General features: G+C 41.6%; 1 protein-coding gene across 5 annotated transcripts in view; it reads left to right on the forward strand.

Moving 5' to 3' along the window:
• KANSL1 (KAT8 regulatory NSL complex subunit 1) overlaps nucleotides 1-15,186 on the forward strand; it is a 172,080-nt gene that overhangs the window by 119,069 nt on the left and 37,825 nt on the right. For all 5 annotated transcript variants that reach the window (XM_079798053.1, XM_079798056.1, XM_079798052.1 and 2 more), the window contains one exon: nucleotides 1,194-1,292. In XM_079798053.1, coding sequence (XP_079654179.1) covers nucleotides 1,194-1,292 — 99 coding nt within the window. The remainder of the gene's footprint in view (nucleotides 1-1,193; nucleotides 1,293-15,186) is intronic.

Consider the following 15,186-nt stretch of genomic DNA (forward strand, 5'->3'; position numbering starts at 1 on the left):
GTTTATTTTTCATAGTAAGCTAACTTATGCTTTAACCAAGCTGGACCCATGCTGATTATGGAGAGGATTTTGGAGTCATGTATTGGGTCTTTTCACATTTTTTTAATTTCCTGGGATGAGTGTATTTTCTGAATTTGAATTGTCAAGCAGGAAACTAATCTGGAGTAATATTTATGCTTATGTGAAACAAGTGCCTTTGGAATACCTTTTTTTTCTTTTTTAACCTTTTGCACTCGGATGTCGAGTGTGACTCGGCACGGTTAGCATTAGAATAAAGGAATCAAGAAAAAAGCAAGCGAGTGCAAAGGGTTAAATAATTCTTGGTTTCTATTATAGGAACTGTTCCACCTTTTTCTCATTTAGTAGTTTTGGTTGCTCATGATTTATTTTAGCTCATCCTATATAATAAAAGCCGAATATGTTAAGTGTCCAGTCATCTGGTTGGCCGTTCAACCAATCAAAGTGTAATATGCTAATGATGTGCTAAGGGCACTCAACTGCTCACTATGACGTGCACTGACCACCAGGGGACAGACGCTCCGATTGGTAGGTTAGCTTGCTGCTGGGTCCGGACTGAGCAAGACAGGCCGGACATGCCCTGGAGCCTTCCCATGGTCCCTCCCTGGCCCCGATTGTGCACTGGTGGAGTCCCTCAGCCTGGCTTGTGCCCTCTTGCAATCCAGGACCCCTCAATGGATGTCGGAGAGCTGGTTTCAGCTTGATTCTGCAGGCCAGGCCTAGGGATCCCACTTGGTGCACAAATTCATGCACTGGACCTCTAGTCATTTATAACTGTAGCACTTCTAGTTTGGTAATATTTAAGCCACATTTGTGATCAAGTAAACTAAAAAGGTGCATTGCTGCTGTTGATATAATATAGTTTGGTTGGTAATATCATGTAAAATACCATATACTGTGATAAAGATTCTAGATCTAAAAGATGCTAAATGGTAATAAGCCATGTAGGCCAAAACATTCAAATGGAAGAAAGTAGAAGCTTGGGTCTGAGTCTCAGACCTTACAGCTATTGCTAGGCTTTTTGTGGAAACAACTCTTGGGAAAGCATAGCATGAGGGAAAAGGCCTCTCGTAAACCAGTCACCTTCCCCTAACCCTTTTGATACTAACTTTTAAATTAAATTTGTAACTTTTAATACCACTCACTTGTGCTGTTTTTTTCTCTATGTCTTGTAGGGGTTGGTAGTTCTTGGAGAGGCGCCTCCTCCAGAGAATGCAACAGCAGACTTAGTTCTTAGTTCTGAGGTGAAGACAGATCATGGGAATGATAAATTGGTAAGTATAAATACAGAAAGGGGGAAATGAATGCGAATTTGGGGTGTAGCATGAACACACAATTTATTCTATTAGAAGGATCCTTGCATTGACTGGAAGGATAGTGTATCCCCTTTTATCCTTTCAGCATTTAAAGATCTGAATTCCTGAATATGGCAGTACATAGCTCCTCCTGCTGTTGTGTAGCTGACCTTAAGAGTTCAAAATTAGCTCCTAACCTAACTCAAAACAATACAGCCAGAGCATTGTGGCATTAGGGAGCGTTACTGGGAATCAGGAGAACATATGGCTCTGACACCTTTGACAAGAAAGGCAAGCTTTCTGGGCCACTATAAAATCAAAGGTTGGAATAGAGGTTTAATTCACATGCTGCATGCTCACTATGGGTTACCCCTTTTAATTCAGTAACAAGGATAACGCTGTCATTTTCTGTAATCTTCTGTGTCCAGTTTCTCTCAACACCAAGGTTAATTTCTTTTCGTTTTGATTTCCAAGTACACTTTTTGTTTCTTTCACTTTTTTACTTCCCTCAGAATGTCACTGGTTTTTATGAATATTTGCATTTCTTGATTTAAGTAATTTGTTAGAAATTTCAAAGTCCCATGACAATTATTTGGGAGGCTAGTAAGCAGGGCCGGCTCTGTAAATTGTGGGTTAAACTAGCTTGTCTTCTTTCATCTGCAGATCAGCAAAGCTTGTTATCCTTTATCATTATCATTGTTAGCAGGAACGCATATGATATGGTGTAAACTAACTTTCCTAATGAGAGTGCCTAAATAAAGCCAGCCACTGATACTAGGAGTAAATGCAAAGACATTTAGAGATTGGTTGATGGTTCTTAACTGGAAAGTAGTTTTAAATAAATTAAAAAGCACATGGAGGGGGGGAGGGTGACATATGATATTTTCAATAATAAAGATTTAATAAAAAAGCAGAATGCCAAAATTTGCCACTATTCAATCTACAGAATTTTTTTTAAATCATTTGTGTACGTATTCTAGTGATTGTTCTAACCAGGATAAAACTTGTTACAGATGAGAGAGAATATATTAGTGACTTGGAAGGTCAGCTGGTGGTATGTTATTTATTGGAAACATGAGACTAGAAGCATATGTGATTGGGAGTCAGTTTTGAATAGACATTTATATATTTGTGTATAGTATTTAAGGATTCCAAAATTTATCTGGTGCTCTCTTGTACTCAGCACTTGTGAGGATAAGATATAACAGTGTCATTGTGTTATTCATTCTTATTGTTATATTTATACACATTCACATATGTGCATATGTGTGCTCCATTTTTGGACTTGACTTGTCCCTTTTCCTACCTCACCACTCACTTGCATGTGTATGACCCATATTAGATTGTAAGGTTCTTGAAGATCAAGACTATCTTCTTCATTCTTCATTGTTGTTGACCACAGTAGTTTCTACATTGTACAATAGATTGCTTTTTGATTCATTAAAATTGATAATAAGTATGAAAACAAGTATACACCGTCACTCTGTCTTCAAGGAGAAGTTAATCTTTAGAAAGTGCCTTTCTGAAGAAAACAAATGTAGACAGAAGGCATTACATTTCCATTTTATTGCAGCGATTTTCAACTGTTGTGCCCCAAGAAATTTTTTTAATTGCTATTTTTTTTAAATGTATTTTTATTGATTTCAGAGAGGAAGGGAGACGGGGAGAGAGATAGAAACATCAGTGACGAGAGAGAGTCATTGATCGGCTGCCTCTTGCATGCCCCCACACTGGGGATCAAGCCTGCAACCTGTGCATGTGCCCTGACTGGGCATCGAACCTCAACCTCCTTGTTCCTAAGTTGATGCTCAACTACTGAGCCACACCAGCCAGGCACTTCCTTTTTTTAAATGCCAAATATTTGCCAAGCATGCCTAATATGTCAATTGCTACACAGTTTTTCATTGTATGAGGGCACTGTTTAATTTTGCCTTTTTGTTATCCAGCTTGGCTTTTTTTTTGAAAAGTGATTTGTACCTTGACTTCTCAATTTTGCTTTAAAAAAATGTTAGGTCACATTTGGCAGGGGCAGTTGTAAATTTTCATACTCACATTTAATGTCCCTAGTCTCCTTTTTCCCCACCCTAAAATAGAACTATATATTAATTACTCTTTCTTCCTCCCCAGTTTGAAGACTTGTCATTTAAAAATATTGTCAGAGGTATTTTTTTGTTTTCTTTTGTTGATTTCTGTATTTTCATTTCTGAAACTCACTGGGATTAACAACAAAAAATCCCCCAGGATTTTTTTTAAAACTGTCAAAATATAGTTTCAAGAAGTTGGACATAATTCTCAAAGAAATACATAGTAACTGATTAAGGTGGGAATGTTGGAATAATAGGTAACAGTATGTTGATACTAGACACTGATTTGTACATGTAGTCATTGAAAGGGAGGAGTGCTGGAAAATAAGATTACTCAGTAGCATGCAAACTTTATTAATATCCTGCAGACAAATCCTATGTAATAATAGAGTACCATGTAAATTACCATCACTCCGCTACGCCCACGATTGGGGGGCGGGACTAGGAGTGGCCTATCTGGCCATTGAGAGGCACGGATCCGCTGCCACTGAGCGGGGCTACGCTGCTGTTGAGAGGTGCAGGGGGTGGGACTCCCGACCCCTGTGCCTCTCAACGGCCAGATCTGGGGCCGCTGAGGGGGTCCCTCCCCCTGCGCCTCTCAACTGCAGGGTAGCCCCCCTCAGCGGCCACGGACCATCAAAAGTGGGGGAGCGAGCTCTGGCCTCAGTCAGCGAGCCACGGAAACCCGGCAGAGGATGGAGAGCAGCGACGAGGAAGACATGGAGAAGCACTGCATCCACCTACACCCCGTCACTCTGCGCACACGCTGCACCTCCTGCCCTGTGAAGTCCGGGTTAACCGGCCCACCCCTGTGGGGCACTTTTTCACCCCGGCCATCCGTCAGGGTCCCGATGGACTCGAAGTGTCGTTTTGGGGCGCAGTCTTAGGGGCGAGGAGGTGGAGATGCCGCCTGGCCTGCTGGGATACGTGATGGTGATGGAAGAGAAGTCGGTGGGGAAGCAGGACTTTTCAGCGGGATCCGACAAGGAGGAGCAGGAGCTGGTGGAACCCCCGGAGGCGCTGGAGTGGGACTTCGACCGCTTTATTCGTGCCTCCGCCAGTTTCAGCCGCTTCACCCTGTGGGGCCTGGAGAGCATCCCTGGCCCGGATGCCAAAGTGCGTGCAGCCCTGACCTGGCCCAGCCTCGCCGAAGCGATCCATAAACAGGTGCCGCAGGACTGAGAACCAGCGCTTGAAACTGGAAGCCACCGATCCCTTCGCCAGCTCTCCACTTTGGATCCACTGAGTCCACCACCCCAATAAATGAGCTCTTTCACAGCAAAAACAAAAACAAAAACAAAACAAAACAAAAAACAAACAAAAGTGGGGGACCTGGGTGCCTGTCTGCTCCGGCACCAGGCCTTTCAGAAGCCTCCACCGAGCCGGAGGCTTCTGAAAGGCCTGGTGCACCAGCGGACAGGCACCCAGCTCCACCGCGAAAAGTGAAAGCGTGTAGGGGACCCTACACGTGCATGATTCAATCATGCACTGGGCCTCTAGTAGTGCAATAACCTTTGGCGTTATGTTTTCAACTAAACACAAATCAGCCCTAGCCTTTTTGGCTCAGTGGATAGAGTGAGCCTGCAGACCAAAGGGTCCTGGGTTAGATTCAGGTCAAGGGCACATACCTTGGTTGCAGGTTCCTCCCCAGGCCTAGGGACTAGTTGGGGGTTGTGCAGGAGATAGCCAATTGATGTTTCTCTCACATTGATATTTCCCTCTGTCTTTCCCTCTCTCTTCCACTCTCCCTAAAAATCAATGGGGAAAAATATCCTCAGGTGAGGATTAAAAAACAAACACAAATTCATTTTAGCTTATTAATATTTTAAATATAAACATCCAACTTAAGGCATCTGGTCACTCATCAGTTATAAAGAGTAAGTAAAACAGAGAAACCAAGATGGCAGCATAGGTAAACACCTGAACTTGCTGCCTCACACAACAACTTCAAAACTACAACTAAAAGACAAAACATACATCATCCAGAACCACAGGAAGGCTGGCTAAGTGGAAATTCTACAACTAGAAGGGAAGAGAAAAGCACACTGAGACTCAGAGGAGCTGCGGAAGTAAAGTGCAGAGGTACGGAAGCGCATGCGCGCGGGAAGGGCTGGCAACTGAGTAGGCGGCTGTGTTTTTCAATTGGGAGGGAGACACAAGCTCCCGACTGCTCTGAACTCCAGTTCCGGGCGAGATTCTGGGGACCCAGACTCATACAGGGAGAAAATGATCTGTCTGGCAGCGGGCGGAACTCGAGGGCAGCTTTCTCTCAGAGGTGCTTGCAGCAATTACCAAGGGACATTGAGACCCGGGGGCCTCTTAGGGCAGGGCTGACGGGAAGCCATTGCTGTTTGCTCCACCCTGAGACTCCGCCCCATCCAAGCTGTGCTCAGAGGCTTTTGCATATGAATGGCCTGGTCCTTTGAAATCTAAACTTACCTAACAAACTGCAGCTGAGTCAGTGAGACCCAGAACATCCAAAAGAAGGCCCAAGGCCCCACAGCAGCTTGCATTGCTTCACAGCTGGGCCTCATCTGGGCACCTCCAAAACCCAAACAAAGAAGAGGAATCTGCAGATCTCTCCATAGCTCCTGCTGGGTGGCCTCAGTTAGAGGCTAAATTAGCACCTCCTTTGAGATCCAAGAGCCAGTGTACCTAGGGGTCAGAGTCGGACCATCCAGATGACAACTCCTCAGATCCATAAGGGACACACTCGGGGCAGACTCAGTGAGCACCAAAGCCCCACTGAAGCAAGTCTTGTCTCATAAGGGTGTCTCCAGCACAGAAGTTCTCATATCGTAGGCACAGCTGATCCTCACAGCCAATTGGCCTGGAGGTCAATTCCTCTCAGTGATACCAACAACAGTCAAGGCTTAACTACAAAAAGACTGTACACACAGCCCACCAAGGGCTGCACCAAGAGTGTCCACCTCAGGTAACTGGGGAGGCTGAGCCACTGGGCCCTATAGGACAACTAGCACACAAAGCCACTCTTATCAACTCAGGGAAGCAGCCAAAATGCGGAGACAAAGAAACAGGTCACAAAGAAAAGAAATGGAGGAAAGCAAAGTACTGGATATAGAGTTCAAAACCACGGTTATAAGGTTTTTCAAGAATTTTCTAGAAAAGGCCGATAAGTTTAGTGAGACCATTGAGGATATGAAAAAGGACCAACTAGAAATTAAGCATACACTGACTGAAATAAAGAATAATATACAGCAGTGATGGTGAACCTATGACATGTGTGTCAGCACTGACACGCGTAGCCATTTCTGATGACACGCGGCCGCTGAAGCGGCCGCATGCCGAGGATGAAACATTTGCTGCTCCTGAGGATGAAACATTTGCGAAATAATGTTTTTTTCTCAAAGTGACACACTTCCCGAGTTATGCTTTTTTTTTTAGCGAAGTTTGACACGCCAAGCTCAAAAGGTTGCCCATCACTGATATACAGAGATCCAACAGCAGACTAGAGGAACGCAAGAATCGAGTCAAAGATTTGAAATACAAAGAAGCAAAAAACACCCAACTGGAAAAGAAAAATGAAAAAAATATATGAAGATAGTGTAAGGAGACTCTGGGATAACTTCAAGCATACCAACATCCGAATTATGGGGTTGCCAGAAGAAGAGAGAGAACAAGATACTGAAAATCTATTTGAAGAAATAATGAATGAAAACTCCCCCCACCTGGTGAAAGAAATAGACTTACAAGCCCAGGAAGCGCACAGAACCCCAAACCAAAGAAATCCAAAGAGGACCACACCAAGACACATCATAATTAAAATGCCAAGAGCAAAAGAAAAAATATTAAAAGCAACAAGAGAAAAACACTTAGTTGCCTACAAGGGAGCACCCATACGATTGTCAGCTTATTTCTCAACAGAAATTATGCAGGCCAGATGGGAGTGGCAAGAAATATTCAAAGTGATGAATAGCAAGAACCTACAACCAAGATTACCCAGCAAAGCTATCATTCAGAATTGAAGGTCAGATAAAAAGCTTCACAGACAAGAAAAAGCTAAAGGAGTTCATCACCGCCAAACCAGTATTATATGAAATGCTGAAAGGTATTCTTTAAGAAGAGGAAGAAAAAGGTAAAGATAAAAATTATGAACAAATACATATCTATCAACAAGTGAATCTAAAAATCAAGTGAATAAAAAAATCTGATGAATATAATAAACGTGAATATAATAGAATCAGGGGCATAGGAGGAGTGGACTGACAATTCTAGGAGGGAAAGGGGTGTGGGGGGTGCAGGAAGAGACTCGACAAAAATCGTACACCTATGGATGAGGACAGTGGGGGGTGGGTAAGGTAAGAGGGTGGGAACCGGGTGGAGGGGAGCTATGGAGGAGTGGGGAGGAATAATGGTAATAATCTGAACAATAAAGATTTATTTTTTAAAAAAGTAAAAAAAAGTTAAATCATTGATGGAGAGTCATAATGATCTTTAACTGGGCTTGTTAGATAATGTTCCAGTGTTACACTGAAAGGACACAATAATCCTTTTGCCTCATTTCTAAATTGAATGACTTTTAAAAAGAGAACATACGTATATATTGCTTTGGTTATGAGCATAGTACAGATATTGCTGAAACTAAGTTATTTTATTTAAAAAATTTTTTAGCCCTGGCTGGTTTTGCTCAGTGGATAGAGCGTTGGCCTGTGGACTGAAGGGTCCCGGGTTCGATTCCAGTCAAGGGCACATGCCCGGTTGCGGGCTCGATCCCCAGTAGGGGGTGTGCAGTAGGAAGCCAAATAATGATTCTCTCTCATCATTGATCTTTCTATCTCTTGCTCTTCCTCTCTCTCTGAAATCAATAAAAATATATTTAAAATAAATAAATAAATAAATTTTTAAATCCTCACAACTGGATTTTTTTTTTAATTATTATTGACCTTGGGAGGGCGGCGGGGGGAAGGAGGGAGGAAGGAAAACATTGATGTGAGAGAGAAACATTGATCAATTGCCTCCCGTATGTGCTCTGACCGGGAATTGAACCCGCCACCTTTCTTTGCATAGGCCGATGCTCCAGCCAACTGAGCCACATCTGCTAAGGCTGAAATTAAGTTATTTTAAAGGGGCCTGACCTGTGATTAAAAAAAAAACAACCACTGGATGCAGCCCTGGCTGGATAGGTGGCTCATTTGGTTGGAGCTTCATCCTGAATACCAAGCATGCCAAACCCATGGCCCATGGGCCACATGTGGCCCACAGTGAATATTTTAGCAGACCAGCCGATATAATGGTATGTAAGAAATGTTTTAATTAAAAAATCATAACTTAATTTTTATAGTATCCTGTTATACATAATCTTATATAATAAAGCGGTAATATGCAAATTGACCCTCATGCCCTCACAAGTTGGCTGCCTATGACCAGGCCCACAGGGGGGTTAGTGAGGGACGACCAAATGACTGAACAGCAGGCTGCATGGGGCGACCAGGCTGGCGAGGGGGGCAGTTGGGGGCGACCAGGCCGGCAGGCAGGTAAGTGATTAGGAGCCAGCGGTCCAGGATTGTGAGAGGGCTGTCTGACTGCCGGTTTAGGCCCGATCCCCTATGTGTGTTACTAGGTATGTGAAGACTATTTGAAACGTACCAAAGAAACTCAACAAAATTTCAGATAAAAAATATTCTTAGAGATGACGGGCCTCTTCAGTCCCTGTAGCACAGGGTATCTGGAACTTACCTAGAGAGCTACAATATCATTGCCTTGCAGAGCTAGAAATTAAGGGAGAGAATAGTGGTAAAGAGAGAAGAGTTATGGGGTTAGGAGAGGGCTTGGCCCCATAATCTATATAAATCCTACTCAGATCTTAATCTAAGCCCTGAACTGCACACGTTAATGGAAGATTTGATAGAGCCTAGTAGAAATAAACAGTTGGTAGGTTGAAGAGTTGAGCAGAGAATTAGCCTGCCCGTTGCAAGGAAGAGTTTGAATCCACACACGACTTGGTAAATACCTTGGGCCTTACATTGATACCAAAGAAGACTCATGCTTTAGGATATAAAGATGTTCCCAGGACTAAGCAACTCCTCACCAGAAGATTAAGGAGAAATCCAAAATAGACTCCAATATGTTTCTACAAGAACATAAAACCAGCTCCACAAAATTAATATTTAGTTGGTTTCTAACTAATTAGAAGTTTGCCTGCTAGAGCAAAAATTTACATGCTTCAGGAAAATTAACTTAATTCAAATTCTCCACAATATATCATACCAAAAAAACACCAGAAAAGACGTATCAGTAAGTAAGAAAATGTGTCCTTAGACATGAGTAAAGGTAGTCAATAGAAACGTACTGAAATGACTCGGAAGTTGAAATTAGGCAATAAAGTCTTAAAAGCAGCTAATAAAAATGTGTGTGGAGATTTCAAATAGAATATAAAGAGCAAACATGGGGAAATCTCTGTAGAGAGATGAAAACTAAAGAATCAAATGGAAATGAATAAAAATTGTAGAATTAAAAGTTCAGTATTCAAATAAATTTAAGAGCAGATTGAAATCTACAGAAGAAAGGGTCAGTTAACATGACAACAGGTCAGTAGAAATTAATCCAAAAAACAAAGATTTAAATGTTCGGGAATGAACATAGTCTTGGAGAAACAGTGAATATATATAATTCAAGTTCAGAAGGAGAGAGAATGGTACAAGAAAAAAAATTTTGAGGAAAAAGTAACTGGATATTTTAATGAGAAAGATCAATTTACAGATTCAGGAAATTCAAAGAATAGTAAGTATGAGAAATATAAAGTGATGAAAATCAGGTGAAGAAAATCTTGGAAGTAGCCAGAGGAAGGAAGAAAGATACATTTCATATAAGAAAACATTGGTGATGATTGGTGACTTCTTATCAGAAACAGTGGAATGAGATATTTAAAATTGGGGGTGGAGGGTGCCACTCAACATTCTATAACAGCAAAAACTTTATTGTCTTTTAAAAATAAGATGAAATAAAGTCATTTTTATTTTTTTCTCTCTTTTTAAATATAGTTTTATTGGTTTTAGAGTGGGAGAGAGAGCTAGAAACATCAATGATGGGAGAGAATCATTGATTGACTGCCTTCTGCACGCCCCACCTTGGGGATTGAACCCAAAACCCGGGCATGTGCTCTGACTGGGAATTGAACCATGACTTGGTTCAATCTACCTATGAACCACCATGGTTCATAGGTAGATGCTCAACCACTGAGCCATAAAATCATTTTTAGATAAAGAAAAGCTGAGACAATTTGTTGGCAGAATATCTGCATTTAAACACATTTCTTTAGGTTGAAGGCAAGTAATATCAATTGGAAACTCAGATTTATGGGGAATAAAAGGGCAGGAAAAGTTATATTTTGTGAACAGTAAGCATAAGAAAGTTATTGTGGGTATATTAATGTCAGTAAAATAGTTTTTGTGATGAAAAATATTACCAGAGCTAAAAAAAAAAAGAACATTTCACAATGATAAAGGCATCAGTTAATCAAGAAGACAATCATAGGAAGGGGAGACTGTGGTGGCCACCACACTCTTAACGCCCCAGACAAGCTGCAGGACCCGGTCCTTCTGGAACAGAAGAGGCTCATGAAGTCAGGCTCCACTGAATGATGGCCAATGAACAACTCCATGGGGGCCACACAGGCCTTTCTAGTGGGAATGAAACCACTCAGACTGGCACACGCAGCACATAAAGTTTCCCAGTGGTTCCTGTGCATTGTCTCATCAGATCCCCTCAGCAACCCTGGAAGATACAAGCAGAAGTAGGCGGATACCCTCCCAACTCACTGCAAAACTATGTGATAATTTGGGAGATTTTAAAACTGAATTTATTTTAAAAGGAAAGAAATTCTGACACATGCTGCAACCTGATGAACCCTGAAGACATTCTGAGTGAAATAAGCAAGCTCCCCAAAGGACAAATACTGATGAGATCACTTATATGAGATCCCTACAGTAGTCACATTCATAGAGACAGAAAGTGGAATGGTGGGTGCCAGGGGCTAGGTGGGGAGGGGAGAATGGGAACACTGTGTAAGGGGACAGGGTTTCCGTTTTCCAAGATGAGAAAGTTCTGGAGATGGATGGTGGTGAGGGTTGCATGACAATGTCAATGTAATGGTAAATTTTATGCTAAAAAAAAAAAAAAGACAATCATAAAGGTGGATGCTTCAAATACATTCAGCGCAAAGCTTAGTTTCTCTACTTTTTTGGTAAAATAAATCCAGTGGACATCGGTTCTTAGACCCCAGAAAAATCTGCACCATGAAACCTTAATTTATTATCTAGCTTTTCATTAAGGGCTCTTTGGCACACTTAATATGTGTGGCCAAGAGGGTGGAGTAATGAACCAGATGCCTGCTATATATGAATAACGAATTTGAATCTCATTGCTGTGTTAATTTTATTCCATACACCAACCCCTTTCAGTCAGGGGTAAAAAAATCACTTCAATAACTTACTGGGGCTCTGCTTTGTGGGAGAAAACAGGGGGATATGTTACAGAAATACTCTGTACTATCACTTCACCTTTTTTACTCTGCTCATGCACGTATCTGAACATCATATAAAAGTCAAGAGAAGCTCTGTATCCTTTCTTGATGGAGAGACTTAAATTTTTTCATCCTTTTTATTTTCCCATTTGATGACAAATATCTGAGTCATGCTTTAGTTTCTTGAAAATACTAATGATATAAAACTGCAGTAGTAATGATTAAGCTTAAATTAGTGTGTGGATTTCATATTTGTAAGATATTTGTTAATGTTTTTCTACCCTCTGTCTTTGCAGCCTTTTGTACTGGAAGAGAAGGGCGTGTTCACTTTTGTTTTAAGGCAATGTGAATGCATTTAAAAGCTCAAGTAAACTTACATGTGATTGGGTTTTTCTTTTCTAGATAGGACACTATTGGAGGATTGGTGTTAATATTTTAAGAATGAGTGATGAATGAGTGTCCCAATGCTTTGCTTTTGGATCCGTGTGATTACATTATATCCCAAGGTCTCTGAGCAGGTCCTTGATGAATAGTCAGTGCTTTTCTTTGTGGTAGGGACTGGAGTCCAGGCACATTTCCTCTCTAATGTTCATGCTTTTGATTGCTGTGTGCCTCTATATCCTTGACAAAAATTTCTGTTCTAAATAATGTTTTGCCTTTTGACTTCAATTTTAATTTGGAGCCTGAATTACCCCCCAGGAAAGTTTGGGTTCCTCTAAGAAAATCCATAGAGTTCACATTGAAGATTAATGGCATATACACCGAGTGGCCAGATTATTATGATCTCTGAACGCATAATAATCTGGCCACTCAGTGTATATCCTATATAAATAAAAGGCAAATATGCAAATTGTCCCTTCGACCAGGAGTTCAACTAGCAGCAGGCCATGTCCCCTCCCCCTGGCCAGACCCCACCCATGCACGAATTCATGCACCAGGCCTCTAATATATATATTAGAGGGTCCCCTACACGCTTTCACTTTCGATCACAGGGGAGCTGGGTGCCTGTCCGCTGGTGCACTAGGCCTTTCAGAAGCCTTCCCCCCCCCCCCCGCCGGAGGCTTCTGAAAGGCCTGGTGCCTGAGCGGACAGGCACCCAGCTCCCCCGCTTTTGATGGTCCGCGGTGGGACGTGAGCTCGCTGCCCCAGATGCCCCTTCTGTGCCGCAGCACAGCCATGGCGCAGACGCTGAGCTCGAGCCGCCCCAATCGGCCACCCCGACCACCCAGAGTCCCGCCCCCCCCCCCCCCGTGCCTCCTGGCCAATTGCAGGCATAGCGAAGGTACGGTCAATTTGCATATTTGTCTATTATTAGGTAGGATACACACACACACACACACACACACACACACACACACACACTCTCTCTCTCTCTCTCTCTCTCTCTCTCTCTCTCTCTCTCTCTCTCTCTCTGAGTGGCCAGATTATTATGCGTTCAGAGATCATAATAATCTGGCCACTCAGTGTATATGTTTGATGTTGGCATGAAAAACTAGGCTCTTAGTAGTAGTTTTCTATAGGTGGTAAGATTACTGGTGATTTGTGCCTTTTTTTCCTTTAGACTTTCTATAAGAATGACAAATTTGTTTGGAAATAAGACTATTAAAAAATGGCAACATTTTGTCTTGGCAGGTATCCTTGCAGATAATTCCCCCATCATTCTTATAAAAAAAAATCTTAAGTGTAGTCAATCTATTACTTAAACAGGGGTCTGTGTAGATCTGCCACAGTTTAATACTAAAAGCTGTTATTTTAAGTGAAGGTGAAATTGATAGAAGTTCTTAAGATCCATATGTCAGCAGAATTTTCAGTCTCAGCATTTTCATGTTCAAAGGACAATTCTTCATCTAAATCAGAACTTCTGAAATATATAAAAGCTGTAATATGCCTGGAGTCACACATCTGCTAGTTAATGCCAACCTGAATCTTAAGTACTTTAGATTTTCCAATCATTTGTCACATTATAATATTTGTTTGGGCTTTTTGGGGTTCCCCCTGAATAGTAAGTCCTCACTAGCATTATTCAGAAGGGTATTTGGGTTTATCTATTCTTTTAATGTAAAAATAATTATCTAAATATAAAGGAATTTTCAGGATAGTTTTACTTCTATAACATGTTATTATCTATGTATGTATATGTTTAGACACTAAAGATTGTATTTAACAAAATACTTGAATTTAGCCCTTTTTCAAAATCTTTAGAAGACTATTAATTTTTTATCTTTATTCTTCTGGCATAAAGGAAGAAATGTCCTTTATGATTATTTTTAATATTCTGGTTTCATGTGGTCACAATTTACAACTATTCCTCTAATGTTGAACACTTAGTTTATTAATATCAATTGCAGTGACTACCTTTGTATATTTTAAGATTTTAGGGAATGTGTTGGTTGAATTATTTAAGATAGATTTTTAGTGTTGAATAAAATACTTTATCAAAAGATTTGAACATCTTTATAACTACTTAATGTCACATTACTATTCAAAAGAGAATCAGTATAGCATTTAAGGCAATGAGGACATGTGCCAATTTACCATAATGTTGGCATCATAAACTAATGTAATTGTTCAAGATATTTGTGATAACTTAGAAGATGTATAGGGTATCTGAGAAGGAAGATGGACAGTTTCCCAGTGTTCACTCATTGAAGTATACTGGTACCAGAGGCCTGGTACACGAAATTTGTGCACGGGTGGGGCGGTTCCCTCAGCCCAGCCTGCACCCTCTCCAATCCGGGACCCCTCGGGGGACATCCCTGTCACAATCTGGGACCGCTGGCTCCTAACTGCTTGCCTGCCGTCCTAGTTGCCCCCAACTGCCCCCCCAACCTCCCCACCCACTGCCAGCCTGGTCGCCCCACGCAACCTGCTGTTCAGTCATGTGGTCGGCCCTCACTAACCCCCCTGTCAGCCTGGTCGCCCCATGCAGCCTGCTGTTCATTCGTCCATCTGGGGTTTTTTTTCGGTCGTGATGGCTCGTGCCTTTTTATATATTAGGATGTCTTACCTGTTTATATGTATTTTGATCTAACTTTTTTGATAATTTGTATTAAAACTTTTAAGTTATCTTCCCTTTCTTGATACTTGTCTATGACTGCTCTCAAGATCCTTTGGTGTTTTTCTCCTGTGGTTGAAAAGATAAAAACAAAATTGAGCAATATTTAATAGAATTTCAGCTCAAAATATTGGCTGTGTGCCTCAGGGATTGAGCATCGACCTATGAACCAGGGGGTCACAGTTCGATTCTCGGTCAGGGCACATGCTAGGTTGTGGGCTCCATCCCATGTGCGGGAGGCAGCTGATTAAT

This window comes from Cnephaeus nilssonii (assembly GCF_951640355.1).
Source record: "Cnephaeus nilssonii genome assembly, chromosome: 19".
Classification (NCBI taxonomy): Eukaryota; Metazoa; Chordata; class Mammalia; order Chiroptera; family Vespertilionidae; genus Cnephaeus; species Cnephaeus nilssonii.